This window comes from Lathyrus oleraceus, chromosome 6 (assembly GCF_024323335.1).
Source record: "Lathyrus oleraceus cultivar Zhongwan6 chromosome 6, CAAS_Psat_ZW6_1.0, whole genome shotgun sequence".
Taxonomy (NCBI): Eukaryota; Viridiplantae; Streptophyta; class Magnoliopsida; order Fabales; family Fabaceae; genus Lathyrus; species Lathyrus oleraceus.
In genome coordinates this window covers 334482782-334500308 of record NC_066584.1, presented here as the reverse complement: position 1 = coordinate 334500308, position 17527 = coordinate 334482782, and the positions used below count along the sequence as shown (strand labels likewise).

General features: G+C 33.7%; 2 protein-coding genes and 1 pseudogene across 3 annotated transcripts; 1 reads left to right on the top strand and 2 right to left on the bottom strand.

Annotated features, from left to right (window-relative positions):
• Positions 1–1192: 1192 nt before the first annotated feature.
• LOC127091459 (uncharacterized) lies at positions 1193–4504 on the top strand. Of its 2 annotated transcripts, XM_051030102.1 has the most exons (3): positions 1193–1510; positions 1755–2107; positions 2203–4504. In XM_051030102.1, the coding sequence occupies exons 2-3, from the start codon at positions 1758–1760 to the stop codon at positions 4109–4111; spliced, it is 2259 nt and encodes a 752-aa protein (XP_050886059.1). In that variant the 5' UTR covers positions 1193–1510; positions 1755–1757; the 3' UTR covers positions 4112–4504. The 2 variants fall into 2 exon arrangements, with proteins under 2 accessions (XP_050886059.1, XP_050886060.1); XM_051030103.1 differs by lacking the exon at positions 1193–1510 and having other exon boundaries at positions 1956–2103.
• Positions 4505–7256: 2752 nt separating this feature from the next.
• LOC127095526 (uncharacterized) lies at positions 7257–9060 on the bottom strand. Its single transcript, XM_051034203.1, has 4 exons — positions 8914–9060; positions 7935–8574; positions 7546–7838; positions 7257–7445 (listed from the first exon to the last, which is right to left on the bottom strand). The coding sequence occupies exons 1-4, from the start codon at positions 9058–9060 to the stop codon at positions 7257–7259; spliced, it is 1269 nt and encodes a 422-aa protein (XP_050890160.1).
• A 270-nt stretch (positions 9061–9330) lies between these two features.
• On the bottom strand, positions 9331–11337 carry LOC127095525 (uncharacterized; annotated as a pseudogene).
• Positions 11338–17527: the final 6190 nt, after the last annotated feature.

Genomic DNA, 17527 nt, shown 5'->3' with positions numbered 1-17527 from the left:
AAAATCAAGTAATTCTTTTTCAAGTTTACTTAAAATCAGGATGTCCTATATCACTTACATCACCAGAGTGGATGACTCATTCAACAACAAAAGTTGAAACTTGGCCTGATCATTTTATAGAAAGGATGCAAGAGTTCAAGAAATTGAGCAACATTGAAAGAGAATCGAATGCGCAAAAGTCCAAGGGAGTACCGCCCATAGATTTAGTCGGCGGCCTATGTTTCGGTTCTTTTTAATTTCTTGTGTAGCCGGACAAACAAGTGTATGTAATTGTGTCTCAATAGAAATGAAGTGTAATATATTCAACAATTGTTCATATTATGTCTTAATGTATTTTTGATATTCCCCATAACAATAATTGTTCTTTTGTTTAAAAAAATCAGGTTCTGTCTTGAAACTGATTCAGGAGAAGTTCCAGAGATGCATCTCCGAAACAAGATAATAGGGTGCAGTCCTGGAGATATATCTCCAGAATCAACATGTCAATCATCGAGTGATCCATATTGATCTATGACTTCTATAAATTAAGGTGTTATTATGTTATATTTCACACAAACTGAAAATGTCTCAAATATCGCAACTAAACATTGTCTGATATGTTGCAAATGTCTCGTTCTCCAACTCTACACCTGGGCGCATATTCAAGCTCAACGAATTCACCTCCCTCGAAGATATCAAAGACAAATTCCATTATCTCCTACCTTACGGAGACAATCGAAAGATTGTGAAGCTCGAATATCGTTCACTATCAATTGGAAACAGATGGAAGATTGAGTTCAGCAAATTTGAGCTCAAGACGCAAGCGGGTGTAAGGTCTATGTGGAATATATTTTTCCGTTTCGAAACAAAAGTTTTGTTCGAGTTGGAAGCGACGATTTCAAGATCGATCAAATATATTATGAAGATGTTGAAGCGTACATCTGGATATTGTAGCGTGATGTTGCATTTTATATTGAAGCCATCTATCTAATTGTAATTTTATTTTATGAATCTTAATTTTAATTTCGAAAAATTCTTTGTTTTTGAATCTGGTATTGATGTATCTGGTATACCGAAATGTAACTACGAAAATATTTTAAAAATATATTTTTAAAATAAAATAAATTAAATAATTGGATATTACTTTGAATAGTCTTATTTATTGGAGTGAGTCCGAAACTATATAAAAAGAAAACCTAAAACATTTGTGAAAATTGGCATGTTAAAATTAAAAACTTACAGGGAGCATGCTCTTAAAATCACACTTAATAATAAAAACTGCCGCTTGTTAGTATCAGAAAGAAACAAGTTGGAGCCGCAGCAATGAACTCAACTTCCCGGAAAACAGAGGCGGAGTCCGTCGTCGGCCGCCGCTAGATACAGCGAGAAAGTCGTCTAGGTTCCTCCTTCTCTATATAAAAAATTTATCCGATGCGATTCCACCGCATCAGAAGCATTGCGTCGCAGCAGATACCCACACCGCACTGTCATTTCTCAATTTGGCGCTAAAGCGACGCGTGTCACAATCTAGGTTAGGGTTAACGATAAATTTTCCAATTATCCATTGAAATTCCTAAATTATTCAAATCTGTGCTATCCTTTCTGAATCAATTCTCTTCTTACACCATAGTTTTACATGTTTTGTGTATTTCTCAAGTTTTTGTTGCTGCACTTTAATTTACCTATTCTTTTGTTGAATTGTTGCAGTGATTCTGCGATTATTATGATTTTTCAATTTCATATTTTTATGATAAGATTATCTTTTCCTGTGTCAGGGCATGGCTGATAAGAAGACAATTGCAATTTGTCAGTCAGGAGGAAAATTTGAAACGGCAAAAGATGGTACTTTGTCATATAAAGGCGGTGATGCTCATGCTATGGACATTGATGATCAAATGAAATTTATAGACTTTAAGGCAGAGATAGTAGAAATGTTTAGTTTTAATAATGTTGGTAGCATATCTATCAAGTATTTCCTTCCTGGTAACAAGACCACTCTCATTTCAATTTCGAATGATAAGGATCTTCATCGAATGGTTAAGTTTCATTATGATTCGAGTATTGTCGAAATCTATGTCTTTATTGAAGAGGTACTTGCCCTTGAGGTCTCAACCATGCCTGCCAGTAGGTAGTTTCTTTGTTTCTATGATGATATATGTCTTTGTTATTTCATGGGGATTTTCTAGAATTTGATCTTGATTTTGATTTTGATTTGTGTTTTAGGTCAAGTAGAACAACTTTGTCTGAAACAGTGTTGCCAATCAATACCATTATGAATCCTGATGTTGATTATGCTCCACCTGTTGCTTCTCATGATACAATTCAAATTGATACGGATATGGACATACCTCTTTTGAGTCTTTCCTCGAACGAAGAGAAGCTGGCTAAAGGGGCACAACAGTGGCAGAATACTATTACTGGTGTAGGTCAAAGGTTCAACAGCGTACATGAGTTTCGGGAGTCGTTGCGTAAATATGCCATTGCTCATCAATTTGCATTCAAATATAAAAAGAATGATAGTCATCGGGTGACTGTTAAATGCAAAGCAGAAGGTTGCCCTTGGAGAATTCATGCATCGAGGCTGTCAAGTACTCAGTTGATATGCATAAAAAAGATGAACTCAGAACATACTTGTGAAGGGGCTGCTGGTACAACAGGGCATCAAGCAACTAGGAATTGGGTGGCAAGTATTATAAAGGAAAAGTTGAAAGCTTGTCCAGACTACAAGCCCAAGGACATTGTCAATGACATCAAGCAGGAATATGGAATTCAACTTAACTACTTTCAGGCATGGCGCGGGAAAGAGATTGCAAAAGAGCAGCTTCAGGGTTCTTATAAAGAGGCGTATAGTCAGTTACCTTTCTTTTGTGAAAAGTTAATGGAGGCTAATCCTGGCAGTCTAGCTATGTACACTACTAAGGAAGACTCAAGCTTTGATCGTCTCTTTGTATCATTTCAGGCTTCCTTGAATGGCTTCCAACAAGGCTGCCGACCACTGATTTTCCTTGATAGCATTCCATTGAAGTCAAAATACCAAGGTGCATTGCTAGCAGCAACAGCTGCTGATGCAGAGGACGGTGTATTCCCTGTTGCCTTTGCTATTGTTGACGCTGAATCTGATGATAGTTGGCATTGGTTTTTGCTTCAACTCAAATCAAAGTTGTCAACATCTGTTCCTTTAACATTTGTAGCAGACAGAGAAAATGGGCTGAAAAATTCGATCGCTGAGATATTTGAAGGTTCATTTCATGCATATTGCCTGCGATACTTAACTGAGCAACTTTTTAGAGACTTGAAAGAGCAGTATTCTCATGAGGTAAAGCGACTCATGATTGAGGATTTATATGCTGCTGCTTATGCAACCAAACCAGAAGGCTTTCATAACGGCATGGAGAGCATCAAAAGGATTTCTATTGAAGCTTACGATTGGATAATGCAAAGTGATCCGGTGAACTGGGCGAATGCATTTTTTCAGGGTACTAGGTATAATCACATGACTTCTAACTTTGGGGAGCTGTTCTACTGTTGGGCTTCAAATGCAGACGATTTACCGATAACACAAATGGTGGATGTTATTAGAGGCAAGATTACGGAATTGATTATTACTCGAAAGGCGGAATCTGATGAATGGTCGACTAGGCTGAGTCCATCCATGGAGGAGAAGCTTAAAATGGAAATTCAAAAAAGTCATTCACTTCAAGTTATATTATCGGCCGGCAGTATATACGAAGTTTGTGGTGACTCGACTGAGTTAGTCAATATTGACAGGTGGGAATGTAGTTGCAAAACATGGCAGCTGAGTGGGGTACCATGCTGCCATGCCATTGCTGTCATTGTTGCGATAGGTCAGTGTGTTTATGATTTTTGCTCTAGATACTGTACAACTGAATGCTACAGATTGACTTACTTCGAGTGTATAAATCCGATTGTGAATATGAATGTACCAGCAGCAATTGAGCCTTTGGTAACAGTAACGCCTCCTCCCACACGACGACCACCAGGTCGACCGGCTACAAAACGATATGGATCTCAAGACATAGTTAAGCGTGATCTACATTGCAGCCGATGCAAGGGACTAGGGCATAACAAGTCTACTTGCAAGGAGGAGTTATTATATCTCAATAATACTTGAAAGGATGAATTATAGTGCTGGCCACAATAACTGTGGCATTTTCTTTTTGATGCAAATAGTAACAATTAACTGATTAGTATGTCCCCTTTTGAATTTCATAACAGAGTTTGAACCGAGGGTTGGTGGCATAGGAAACTGTATAATGCATCTAACAGTTCTTTTGAAGGGACTGAAAAAAAAATATAGAGTAGAATAGCCGTTTTAGTTGTGCAATAAGTGAGCATAATAGTAGTTAGTGTTTGTTATTCTTTTGCAGCTGTATCGCTAGTTTAAGTTCGATGGCGTATTAGTTGTTGTGCTTGGAAACTATTTTAGCCCAACTTGTTTGAAACCGAACTATCTTCACTGATTTATTATTAGGAAATACTAAAATAATTCTTTTGTTTTTTTACACTCTTTTAACATCTACTTATCTACTTCTTTTTTATTGGATGAAATTTTGATGAATCTCTCCATTAAAAAATGGATTCCATGTAAAGTGTTATGACTAATGAGTTTCAGAGTGAATTAGCACTGCGGGTTTTCTGGTTTTGAAGTTAAGAATCCTCTAGACCATAAGAAAAAAAAGTGTTTTGGATCGGTTGATTTTTAAAAATAAAATAAAATGAAACCAATGTGGTTTGATTTGGTTCAAATAACTTTGTGCTTAGTAATTCATACATTATTAAATAACAACAAAATTTATTATATTTGAATAATAATTTCTCATTTAATATATATAAATCAGATTAGACAAATATGAAATAATAAATATAAACAAGTACCATAAAACAATATCAAAAACATTATAAGGAACAAAAAATAGAGTAGACGAGTGATAAATGAAGATGAAAAAGAAAGAAAAAAAACAAGAGATTAGAGAATAAAAGGTGTGAAAATTGGAAGAAGTAAAATGTACATGACAAAGAAGATGCAATATTGTTATTTGAGATTTGAGAAGGTTAAAATTAAAATTCTAGATGTGAAAAATATAAAATTATTCGTAATTATAAGATAAATATATATAGATTTGAGTTTTGATTGGATGTGGGTTAAATGAAACTTGAGTTTTGATTCAGTTTGATTTTGTTTATAAAATAAAATCACAAATCGACATTTTTTTTAAAATGATCGAAACACATCCGAACTAAATATATTTTTTTATGATTAATTTGATTTGAAACACCTATCATAAAAGAGTGAATGCTAGGCTATCTAAATCATTAATAAGTTTCTTATCCTAGGTTATCAATTTATAACTCTTCTTTCTATTGAAGCATGTCTACATGGTAGGGTGAGTTTTTTAGAATAATTAAATTCATATTATTTAAGATACATTATCATAGAAATTTGAAATTAGTTTTATCCCTTCAATCAATGTTGTTTTGTACTTATTTAAAATACTATTATGTGATTTGCATAATGTTTTATAATTGAAGCAAAATATTTATGAGTTGTATCATTAGATAGACCCTAAGAAAAAAACGAAAAAGATAATGTTTTTGGCCCTCTTTTTTATTAAAAAGCGCATCCTATAGATTTGTCCATCTAGATGAGAAAAAGAGTTTTGCATCCGAATAAATAAATACACACAAGATGTTTTTTAATCGGCCAGATGGATAATTCCAAACGGAAAGAAAATAAGTAAAGGACCACTGTGTCGACTTATTCTTATCTTTTGGGAATATAAATATTCACAAAAGCCAAATTACGGTTTAAAGAATGTTCTTTAATAGTGTTTTTATGGAGAAAAAACATTGTTAGAAAAAACATAGAGGAACAAAACATAGTTTTCTTTATAGAAAGTAATGTTAATATTAAGTGATAAAAATAAAATTTTCAATTAAATTCTTAAAATTTACGACACTTTATAAAAATGTTGTAAACATGTTAAAAAAAAGTCAAATAAAATATTCATATCAACTAAAAATATTCATATCTATAACATTTTTATCAACGAGCCCTCTATCAGAGTTTTTTTTAATAAAACTTTATTTCTTTTTTATTTTGTCTTAATCATCGTATTTTTTTAAAGTTATTACTACGTAACTTTACAATATATATTATAGTATTTATGGATGTGAATTGATCAACGAATTTATTAATTTAAATCAAATCAATTCATAAATTATTCTAGTACATTCATTTGCAGATATATGTAATTTCAATTCATAATAATTCATACAATTTTAATTTGGATATCGAATTTAAGTTTTGTAACACAAAGATCTGTTGATTCAATTCATTGATGTGATTTTAATAATTTTTTATTATTTTTATTATTATTTTAAATAAAAATGTAAAATTAATATTTCACTAATAACTATAATTTTTTATAAAAAAAAATTATTCTCTACAATAATACTATTAGATCAATAAATTTACGTAATTATAAGATTAAATATTATTTTTTTATTACTTATGTATTTTACGGAAATAGCGTGTCTCGTTGAATTTTATATTATTATCAAATATTATATCGTGTTGATAAATTTTATTAGATATTATATGTGTTTCATCGAATTTGAGTGTTATAAATAAATATGATTGTATTGAATTGTGTTATATTTTTTAAACTGACAAAAAAATCATTAAAAAAATATTTTTATTTGAAACACAATCCGTGGATCCAATCCACCTAAACCAATGAACAGATCGGTTCGAGTTGATTTTAATAATGAAATTGCGGGTTGGACGAAAAACTCAACACATTAAAATTTGAACGAGTTGGGTAACGGGTTATGGCAAATCCAATCCAACATAACCGGTGTATATTCCTAATTATACATATATTATTTAGGTTATATTTAAAGTTCATTTTTGATAATTACAATACTAGTATAATACCCGTGCGAATTTGTTAATGTTGATATAAATATTTAAGAAATATGTAAAAAAAAAAGATAAAATCCATTGTGTAAGAACAATATAGAATGATGAAATAAAAGTAAAAGAACAAAAGATTTGCAATATGTGAACACAAAATATAGTGGTAAAGTTGATTAACAATGTCAAAGAAAAAAGGAAAGACAAAAAAAAATGAAAATACAATCTCTGTTACAATAATTTTTAATATTGGGTAGATTGTGAATCATGAATAGACGACAACTCAGAATACCATTGAAAATAAACAATAAATGATACAAAACAACTTGTATTTTAATATCTATTGAATGTTCTGAAAAACTTCCTTGAAGACAACACTAATGGTAGTATGCATAGTCTGTATATCTTTGTCATGAATCAAAATCTTAAGACCTTCTTTAGGCTTGACTCTAGAAAGTGCCACATACAATTGACCTTGACTAAAAACATCTTTTGGCAAGTATAAATCAACATTGTCTAAAGATTGACCCTGAGATTTGTTAATTGTCATAGCAAAAGAGACCATAATTGGAAATTGTCATCTCACCAATTTAAAAGGTCATGGTGATTGTGAGGGGGGACAAATACACTCTTGGAATATAAATGATATTTCTAATATTCTTTCCAGAAATGATCTTAGCTTCAATGATATGATTAACAAGCCTTGTTACAATGAGTCGCGTACTATTGCATAATCCTTCTGATTGATCCAAGTTACGCAACAACATTATTGTGGTCTCAATTTTCAACTTTATTGAATGATTAGGCAATCCTGATGTTTTAAGAGCATTCAAGAATTTAGGTGTCAAGTATTCAAATGCATCAAAATCAGTTGCTTCGGATCTATCTACAGAATCGCTACTGAAGTATTCATTTTCTTCTCCTTAAAAACATTAAAAAAATGTATTTGCATTCAATAATAAATAATAGAAATACATAAGTTACAAAATTAAATATATAATGAAAGCATGAATAGTACCTGAAAGAAGGTTTGTGATGTCTTGATTGATATCATCCACTACTTCAATAGTTGAAGCCAGAATTGCACGACTTTGAAGGTAATTGGAATCTTGGTAGTTATGAATGAGATCGGGGTAGGTACTTTCAACAATAGTCTCTATAGGATCTGAAAATTTTGAAATGAGAAACTCTTGGGGAATTGTAATCTCAACATAACCATCATTTGGTTCAGACATTGTCCCATCTCCAGATTTTAAGATCCACTCCAGAAAAATTTGAATATCATTTGCGGTACATGTCATTGCTCCACTTTGCAAGCGCATGTTCTTTGTAAGTTTGAGTACCTTGCAATGATCCCATATATAAGAAGCATTAATGGTTGCATGAATAATATATGATCTACTACCTCTTGGTATAACAGGAAGAATTTGTCTGAAATCACCACAAAAAATAACAACCTTCCCTCCAAATATATTTTGAGGCGCTTCTCCATTAATACTCATAATATCCTTCAAAGATTTGTCAAGAGCCTCAAAGCAAAATTTGTTAGCCATTGGAGCCTCATCCCATATTATTAGATCATTCAACTTTAAAAGATCAGTAAGTTCATCTTTTCTATCAATGTTGCAAATGGAAGATTCCAAAGTAGGGATTGGAATCTTAAATTTAGAATGAGTTGTTCATTCACCTGGTAACAACAAACTTGATATCCCACTTGAGGCAACAGGCAACACAATTTTTCTTTTAGCACGAATTGCAGCCGACAAAGTGTTCCACATAAATGTTTTATCTGTTCCACCATAGTCGTATAAAAAAATACATCACCTTTTTGTTTTTCTACAGCTTCCATTATTTCTTCAAAAATCTTTCTTTGCTCATCTATAAATAGAATCATCATAACAAAAAGATTAGTATGATCAACATTAACATTAATTGATTAAATTAAATAAAGGCAATTTGATGTTACTTATAAGGGATGCGTGTAAATTTAAATATACTTGTTCTTGAGCAACCAGATCATATTGTCTCTCATCATAAATAAGCCTATTTCCAAGAAAGGAAATTACAAAATCTTTTAGATATGGCATTGGCTTGTAGTCCTTCAAACTTTTCTTGTTTTTTTGTAATTGTGTTGCAATAGCCATAAGCGTCAGTTATTTTATTTCTTCATCCGTAAGTGTCAATCCTATGGTAAAAAAATGTCATATTTAAAACACCTAATATTAAAGTAAAGAAATAGAAAGTAGAAACCCATTAAATAGTTTATGTGCCTGGATTTCTTGTCAACACACGTTGTTCATAAAGAATACCATCTGATAAGTACAACCATGAATTGTTCCAAACATGTTCGGGTCTATTCATTGATGATGATAACAACATAGTAACAAATAACTTCCGTAAAAAAAACCAGAACCTCAAACATGGGCCTCTTTAATTGCCTCAATAAAATCTCTATCATCTTGTAAGAATCCCATAGCAAAGTATGCTTCTCTAAAAAATTTATGTTGTACACGATCAACAAATTTGATATCTTTGTAACTTAATGGCCCTTTTTTGAAAGTCAACATCATCCTTAGATAAAATAATTCACATGTGCTTTAAGGAACTCAAATAAGACGACCAATAGTATACCCTATTTTCCTAGGTTTCCAACTCCTTCTTGGTTTATGGTGGACAAACTTAGAGACAAAATCACCATATGTTAACAATTGTGCATCTTCATATTTTTTGTTTTCCTCAAACCATGTTGTAAACATTGATTCGGTTACACTTGGTTTGAGTAAACCATTCCCAATTTTCTCAAAGTCTTTGTAGTAAACAAAAATTTCTCCTTCCAAGTGAAAAAACAAGTTGGCTTCCTACTGTGAATAGAATATGAGAATATCCTCCAACATGCTTCACTTGGGGATATGTGTCGACAATCTAGATATTGCTTGATTTCGCCAATGTTATTTTTCTCACCACAAGTAGTGTTGTCAGAAGGTTGAATAAAAACATAAATTCGATATGAACCTTTATTTATGTACTTGAATAGGTATTTGATAGAAGTACTTTGATTACACCCTTCCATGTTGATATGGGCTTCATACTTCAACAATAAACTTGGATTATGGGGAACTACATGATCATTGTGAAGGATGATTCTGTTTTTCTCAATTGTGTGCCCATTGTCTCTTCTCTTATATACTGGATATCCATCTTGATCCACTATTGTTGAAGATTGGAATTTTATGGGTAATACTTTAAGCATTTCATGTATTTCATGCAAGGTGAATTAATATTTCCCAAACCACAAGGACCATGAACCATGTGAGCTTTAACCAAATTGTACGACTTTGGCTCTTTCAAAAGATCGGGCACTTCAGCACTAATGATTTTGTCAATATCTTCAGGTCTTGGATACTTGTTAGAAGGATACAAAAATATAAAAATATGTGCATGTGGCAACCCTTTCTTTTGAAACTCAATGGTGTACATATCTAGAAAATATTTATAAAAAAAAGACTTAGAATTAGCATAAAGTAAATCAAGTTAAAGTAAGGCTGAGAAATATAACTTACATGCAAGGACTTTGCCTAACACACTCTTCTTTGTTGAATCTGAAAGTAATTGGTCAAACTTTATTTTGAATATCCTCGAAATGACATCTGGTCTATCCTGTGCTTTCAAATGAAGAGGTGCCAATACTCTTTGTATCTCAGGCCAATTTGGATTGTAAGTAAAAGTTATGAACAAATAAGCAAATCCCATTTTACTACAGATAGTCATGCCATCATAGTATAATTGATCCATAAACATACGACCGCCAACATAAGAAGATGGCAATACCACTCTTTTCCATATGCTTGATCCTGGTGTTTGACTTTTATCACCTCCATCATTAAGACTTTTGTACTTTGACACCCTGAGTTTTGGTTGTTTTTTACGGATCCATTCTAATTTTTCATACTCTAACATTGTGTAACCATCAATCAAATTGTTGGAATAGTCTTCGAGATGATAACAGTGTCTTGGCTTCATTAAATCTGCTTTGTATACGAAATGACAACCATTCCCTTATGGTTAGTTTGTTTCTCTTGTTGTATTTGAAGATGTCTAAGTCTCTATGAGCTATGTTAGGCCTATAACCATCTTCCCCATAGGGAAAAATCAAAGGATACTGATAAGCTAAGTAACTTGCATGTAAAAGTTATGAACAAATCAAGAAACCCCATTTTACTACAGATAGTCATGCCATCATAGTACAATTGATCCATAAACCTACGACCGCCAACATAAGAAGATGGCAATACCACTCTTTTCCCTATGCTTGATCCTGGTGTTTGACTTTGATCACCTCCATCATTAAGACTTTTGTACTTTGACACCCTGAGTTTTGGTTGATTTTTACGGATCCATTCTAATTTTTCAGACTCTAACATTGTGTAACCATCAATCAAAAATTGTTGGAATAGTCTTCGAGATGATAACAATGTCTTGGCTTCATTGAATCTACTTTGCATACGAAATGACAACCATTCCCTTATGGTTAGTTAGTTTCTCTTGTTGTCTTTGAAAATGTCTAAGTCTCTATGATCTATGTTAGGCCTATAACCATCTTCCCCATAGGGAAAAATCAAAGGATATTGATAAGTTAAGTAACTTGCATGTAGCTTATTAATTCGTTGTAGTTTCCCTCCTTTTATTTTCATGATTATATCCCTCATTTTTGTCGTATCAACATCACCAACAACTAATGCAACAACTTCTGATACAGTTGGTTGGTTATATATTCGACCATCGGTTGTTCTATCAGAAATTATCCTCGATTTCAAGTTTTGAGTATTTCTATCACCTAACCATTGTTTGGCCATCTGAAAACTTTTTGCATGAGGGTTATGTTCATAAAGAATTTCAGACAATTGATGTACAATCAAGGGATCAATATTTTTTGTGTTTCTAAAAGAGAACATAATACGAAATGTGTTAACATTTTATATATGTATTTACTATAGAGATATAAGAAATGTCATGTGAAGGGATATCCTGCATAAAAGTGGTAATGTAAAGGTAAAATAAATGAGTTAGTTTAAATATACCTTAGACCTGGCATTCTATTTTGGACCTTGTTTTCAGTGTCATATATATAAAGTCGTGCAAATTTAGGTGGTTGACCTTTAGGTGGTAACAAACTTCCAATTTAATGACACAATTGACCTTGAATCCAAAGTGTTGGTGGTCCACCACCATTGTTAAAACGATTATCTAACTTTGTGTCGGGTGATGTGAAGGCAAACATCATGTTGTAAATTCGAATATGTTGTTGAAACTTATGGCTAGCTAAACTTTCTTGATCAAACAAGAGACGTGATATTAACTCAGGAGGTTATTTTAGTAACGAAACTTCAACCTATCCATTCCCACAACATAACATAAATTTGGGATTAGCTAAATGACAACTTTTGTTCATCCTCTCTTGATACCACATCATGGCTTAATAATAACGACATTCGATTAAAGGCTCCCTGATGTCGTAATATTCTACATAAACCAACATAGGGTTATAATAGTATAACCAAGTTAAAGGTGAGATATGTTATGTAAAAATGTCAAACCTTTTGTTGTTCATGTTTGATGTTCATCATTAGCAAAACCTGCATCTTGATCATCGAATTCTGAACATGTATCATCTTTAGATTGATGTGCTACAAAGTATAATGATGTAAAGTTAAAATTTTGGAAAAGATTGTGTTTTGCTTAATATAATAGTGAAAAAATCAGTCTACTAATTTGCAAAAAGATCATAGTCAGAATCATCGTTATCGTCAGTATTAAAATCTAAATTGATGGTTGGTGTAAAAATTGGACACAACTTTTAGACGGTAACAATAGGAACATTTATGGGATGCCGTACATCATGTTCCATCGACAAAACAGGTTGCTTCCTTTAAACATTGCTATGTCTTTCCTGGACAGTAGGAGTCGAAGTATTCCTACATAACAGTGGAAGCATTGTTATGATTAAAAAACTCAGATGTTATGCATATTCAAGTAAATTTTGAACCATGATTGTAAAACCAAATGATGATTCAAAAAGATGTATATGGTCTTGGCTTTTGGAAGGCGTAGGACATGTTGGTTTGTACCGTTTCCTAACTCTGAATGGAAAGATTAAAGTAAAAAGTACGTAGTTGTATAAATTGTACAACCAGAAATGTTACAAATTTAAAGAACAATGTCACAAACCATGATTACCAATGCACTAAAGATTCCAAAAAACATTAAAAGAGTATGTATGATAAGAGAGTTACATTCTTTTATGAGAAGAACTTGCAACATGTTCTATGGGGCTGCATTGTGGCGGTAAGATGTGTGTGAGTGATTTTGTTGCAGAAGGTTGTGTATTTTCATCTGGTTCAAGGATAATGGCATTGGAAAACTTTGAAATTTTTTTCCTAAGTTGTGGATGTTGTAGGCATGCTTTGTAGTTCTAAATCCATGTCTGGTCTGGATGGGTTCTGAACCATGAAACTGTGCACTAAGTAACCTTTCTTCTTCAATAATTTGTTCAACTGTTTTTTGGTTTTGATGTGACGGGGTTAGCTCGAACAATGGAGTTCTGGTCGTCATGGTATTTGGTGTAGGAAGTTGGGTATTGAATGAAATTTATTGTAGAGTAGTATGTCTTTGACGCTTTAAATGCAATTGTTTTATAATCAGAGATCTACAGACTCTTGATTTTTTTGGCTGAAACGGAATTGTTTGTGTCATCCATACTTGGCATTACAGTGTATTTGGAGAGTGCTTCAACCTGTATTATGTGCCATTAAATGTCATAAAAAACTAATGATCAAAGTTGTTATTCCAAATTACATTTAGCAAACATTATACAACAAATTAAGAGTCATGCTCTATATTTTCTCCCAAGAGGTCAGCATGTATGGAATTGGATAGAGTGTGCAGTAAGGAAAATAGTACCATTAACATAATGTCATTAATAATAGATACATATAACAATCAAAGCAATAGACATTGAAATGAAATTTAAATTCAAAACATGTTTATCATTCCATTTTACTACAAATAGTCATGCCATCATTGGAGACATGATGTTCTACACCACAAAAACCTGCCCCTAAAAGAATATGCAGTAAACTTGAAATATCCCCAGACAACATGTATGTATTAAACTTGTTGAAATAACTTTATGGAATAAAATTAATATGAAACAAATGATGTAACACATGATAAGGGTAGGTGATGCATTATCAATTTGTATGGCACAAAATAAAGTGATGCATCATTATGGAATCTAGCTAGAGTATACAGCATGTCAACTAACTCTATAGACATGTTTAATCATAAGAACTTTATCAAGTGTTCTAAAATATATACCATGATAGAGTCGCCTACATTAATAACAAACTATTGTAATTGTATCTCTGTATGTCTAATATGATCACACATGGTGTATATTTATATGCAAATAGGGAATATACAATAGGAAATAATATCAATTACAGTTATGACTAATTGAATATCAATCAATACTAATTGATTGATAACATATTCTTAACACTCCCCCTCAAGCCGGATCGTATATATTGTATGATCCGAGCTTGTTACAAATATAATTCACTCGAGAACCCTTGAGAGACTTGGTAAACATATCAGCCAATTGATCTTCAGATTTTACAAATTCCGTGGTTATTTCTCCCGACAGTACCTTGTCTCTTACATAGTGACAATCTATTTCTATGTGCTTGGTCCGTTCATGGAAAACCGGATTGGACGCGATGTGGAGTGCCGCTTGATTGTTGCATATGAGTTTTGTGTTCTGAAGGTCACCGAACCTAAGTTCTGAGATCAAATTCTTAAGCCAAGCAAGTTCTTTTGAGGCTGCTGTCATAGCCCGATATTCAGCTTCAGCACTAGATAATGCAACTGTGTTTTGTTTCTTGCTTCTCCATGAAATCATATTTCCTCCAATAAGAACACAATATCCAGAAGTGGATCTCCTATCTGACGGTGATCCTGCCCAATCTGCATCTGAGTAACAAGTGATTTTAGCATCACTCTTATCTTCATATAATAGGCCTTTTCCTGGTGCATTCTTTATATATCTGAGAATCCGAATAACGGCATTCCAATGAGTATCACAAGGAGCATTAAGGAATTGACTCACAATACTCACTGCAAAAGTAATATCCGGTCTGGTGACGGTAAGATAATTGAGTCTACCCACTAGACGTCGATATCTTCCCGGGTCTTTCAACAACTCCCCCTGACTCGGAAGAAGCTTGACATTGGGATCCATAAGAGTATCAATCGGACGACAGTCAAGCATACCAGTTTCAGTTAGGATGTCTAATGCATACTTACGTTGGTTAATTGCAATGCCTGATGAGGACTGTGCAACCTCAATACCTAAGAAGTATCTGAGTGGACCCAAATCTTTTGTCTGAAAGTTTTTGAAAAGATGAGTTTTGAGTCGCTGAATACCGTCTGTATCGTCTCCAGTGATAACAATGTCATCAACATAAACCACAAGAAAGATGTGTTGTCCGTTGGAAGAGTGAAGGAAGAAAAAAGAATGATCTGCTTCACATCTAGTCATACCAAACTGTATCAAGGCAGAGCTGAAGCGACCAAACCAAGCACGTGGAGATTGTTTTAGCCCATAAAGAGATCGATTGAGCCGACAAACAAATCTTGAATTACCAGGAATAGTAAAACCTGGAGGTTGATCCATATACACTTCCTCCTCCAATTCTCCGTGTAAGAATGCATTTTTAATATCCAACTGATGAAGCGACCAATGATTAATAGCAGCCAATGCAAGGAAGAGACAGACTGAACTAATCTTGGCCACTGGAGAAAAGGTGTCACCATAATCAAGGCCAAATATTTGTGTGTATCCCTTGGCTACCAAACGAGCTTTAAAATGATCAATATGACCATCTGGTCCAATTTTCACAATATAAACCCATCGACAGCCCACTGTAGTTTTGTCTGGAGGTAAAGGAACAATGTCCCAAGTGTTATTTGAATGCAATGCATTCATTTCTTCCACCATCGCCTGACGCCAATTGGGGTCAGTCATAGCTTCACCTGTAGACTTAGGAATAGACACAGAATCCAAAGCAGACACAAAAAAAACATAGGAAGTAGATAGACGGTCATAATTTAAAGCATAGACATATTTAGGATTTGGATTATGAGATCGAATACCTTTTCGTAATGTTATTGGAAGGTCAAGTTCAGGTGACGTAGCTGGAGGAACAATTGGAGTAGGAGATGTTGCTGGTGGATCAATATCATCTCTAACTACCGATGGACGCGTTGTGCGTCACTGATATACCTGCAAAGGAGGTTTAATGGGTGTGGGGATGACAGAAGGGATATCTTGATCATCTAAATTACAAATCTTCTGGGAGGACGAAGAGGCAGAGAAAAAAGGAGAACCTTCAAAAAATGTTACATCGGAAGAGACAATGTACCGTTGAAGTTGAGGACAAAAACAACGATATCCCTTTTGTATACGTGAGTAGCCTAGAAAAATGCATTTGAGAGATTTAGCGGAAAGTTTGTCTTTACCTGGATTAAGATCATGAACAAAGCATGTGCAACCAAACACACAAAGGGGAATGGGTAGAGATCGTGTTCCGGATTCAAGATAGAGTATGGAATCTGATCTTGAAGGACCGATGAAGGCATTCGGTTGATAAGGTGACATGCGGTGAGGAGAGCATCACCCCAAAAACGAGAGGGTACATTGTGGTGAAGAAGAAGAGTCCGTGCAGTTTCAACTAAATGACGATTCTTCCGTTCAGCAACACCGTTCTGTTGTGGTGTATGAGCACATGATGATTGGTGAATAATTCCCTGTAATGTTAAAAAAGATTGAAACTGGGATGACATATATTCACGAGCATTATTTGTGTGTAAAATTTTAATGGTAGTATTAAACTGGTTTTTAATTTCAGCATAAAACTCTTGGAATATACGGAAAACATCTGAACGATTTTTCATTAGAAATAACCAAGTGCATCGTGAGTAATCGTCGATGAACGTTATAAAGTAATAATATCCTAAAGTAGACTTCACAAGACTAGGACCCCAAATATCAGAGTGAACTAAAGCAAAAGGTGATGCAACACTTTTATTTACTCGTTGACAATAAGTACTACGAGTATGTTTGCCTAATTGACAGGACTGACATTCAAAAGAAGAAAGCTTAGAAAGACTAGGAACTAAAAGACGCATTTTATTTTGACTAGGGTGACCCAAACGTTGATGTGTGAGTTCTTGAGAAGCAATAGAAGCACAGGCCACCGGTGGAGAAAGATGATATAATCCTCCAGCTTCACTCTCTGCTCCAATCGTCCGTCCTGTACGTCGATCCTGGATATGAACAGAATTAGCATTAAAAAGAACTGAACAATCAAGAGTACGAATAAGCTTGTGAACAGATATTAGATTAAAGGGACAACCAGGAATGTAAAGGACAGACTCTAAAGACAAGTTTGGAAGTGGATGTGCCTGACCAAGGCCTTGAACTTTGGCTTTAGAACCATCCGCCACAGTGACAGAAGGCAAAGAATCAGAATAAGACAAATGAGATAAAAGAGA

Bases quoted from the DNA above. Each gene is read 5' to 3' on its own strand.
- LOC127095526 (XM_051034203.1), bottom strand. From the start codon at position 9,060: ATGGCTATTGCAACACAATTACAAAAAAACAAGAAAAGTTTGAAGGAC. The intron at 7,839-7,934 runs GTACTATTCATG...AATGTTTTTAAG, and splicing joins CATCACAAACCTTCTTTCAG to GAGAAGAAAATGAATACTTC. The intron at 7,446-7,545 runs GTGTATTTGTCC...AACAAATCTCAG, and splicing joins ATATCATTTATATTCCAAGA to GGTCAATCTTTAGACAATGT.
- LOC127091459 (XM_051030102.1), top strand. From the start codon at position 1,758: ATGGCTGATAAGAAGACAATTGCAATTTGTCAGTCAGGAGGAAAATTT. The intron at 2,108-2,202 runs GTAGTTTCTTTG...TTTGTGTTTTAG, and splicing joins TCAACCATGCCTGCCAGTAG to GTCAAGTAGAACAACTTTGT.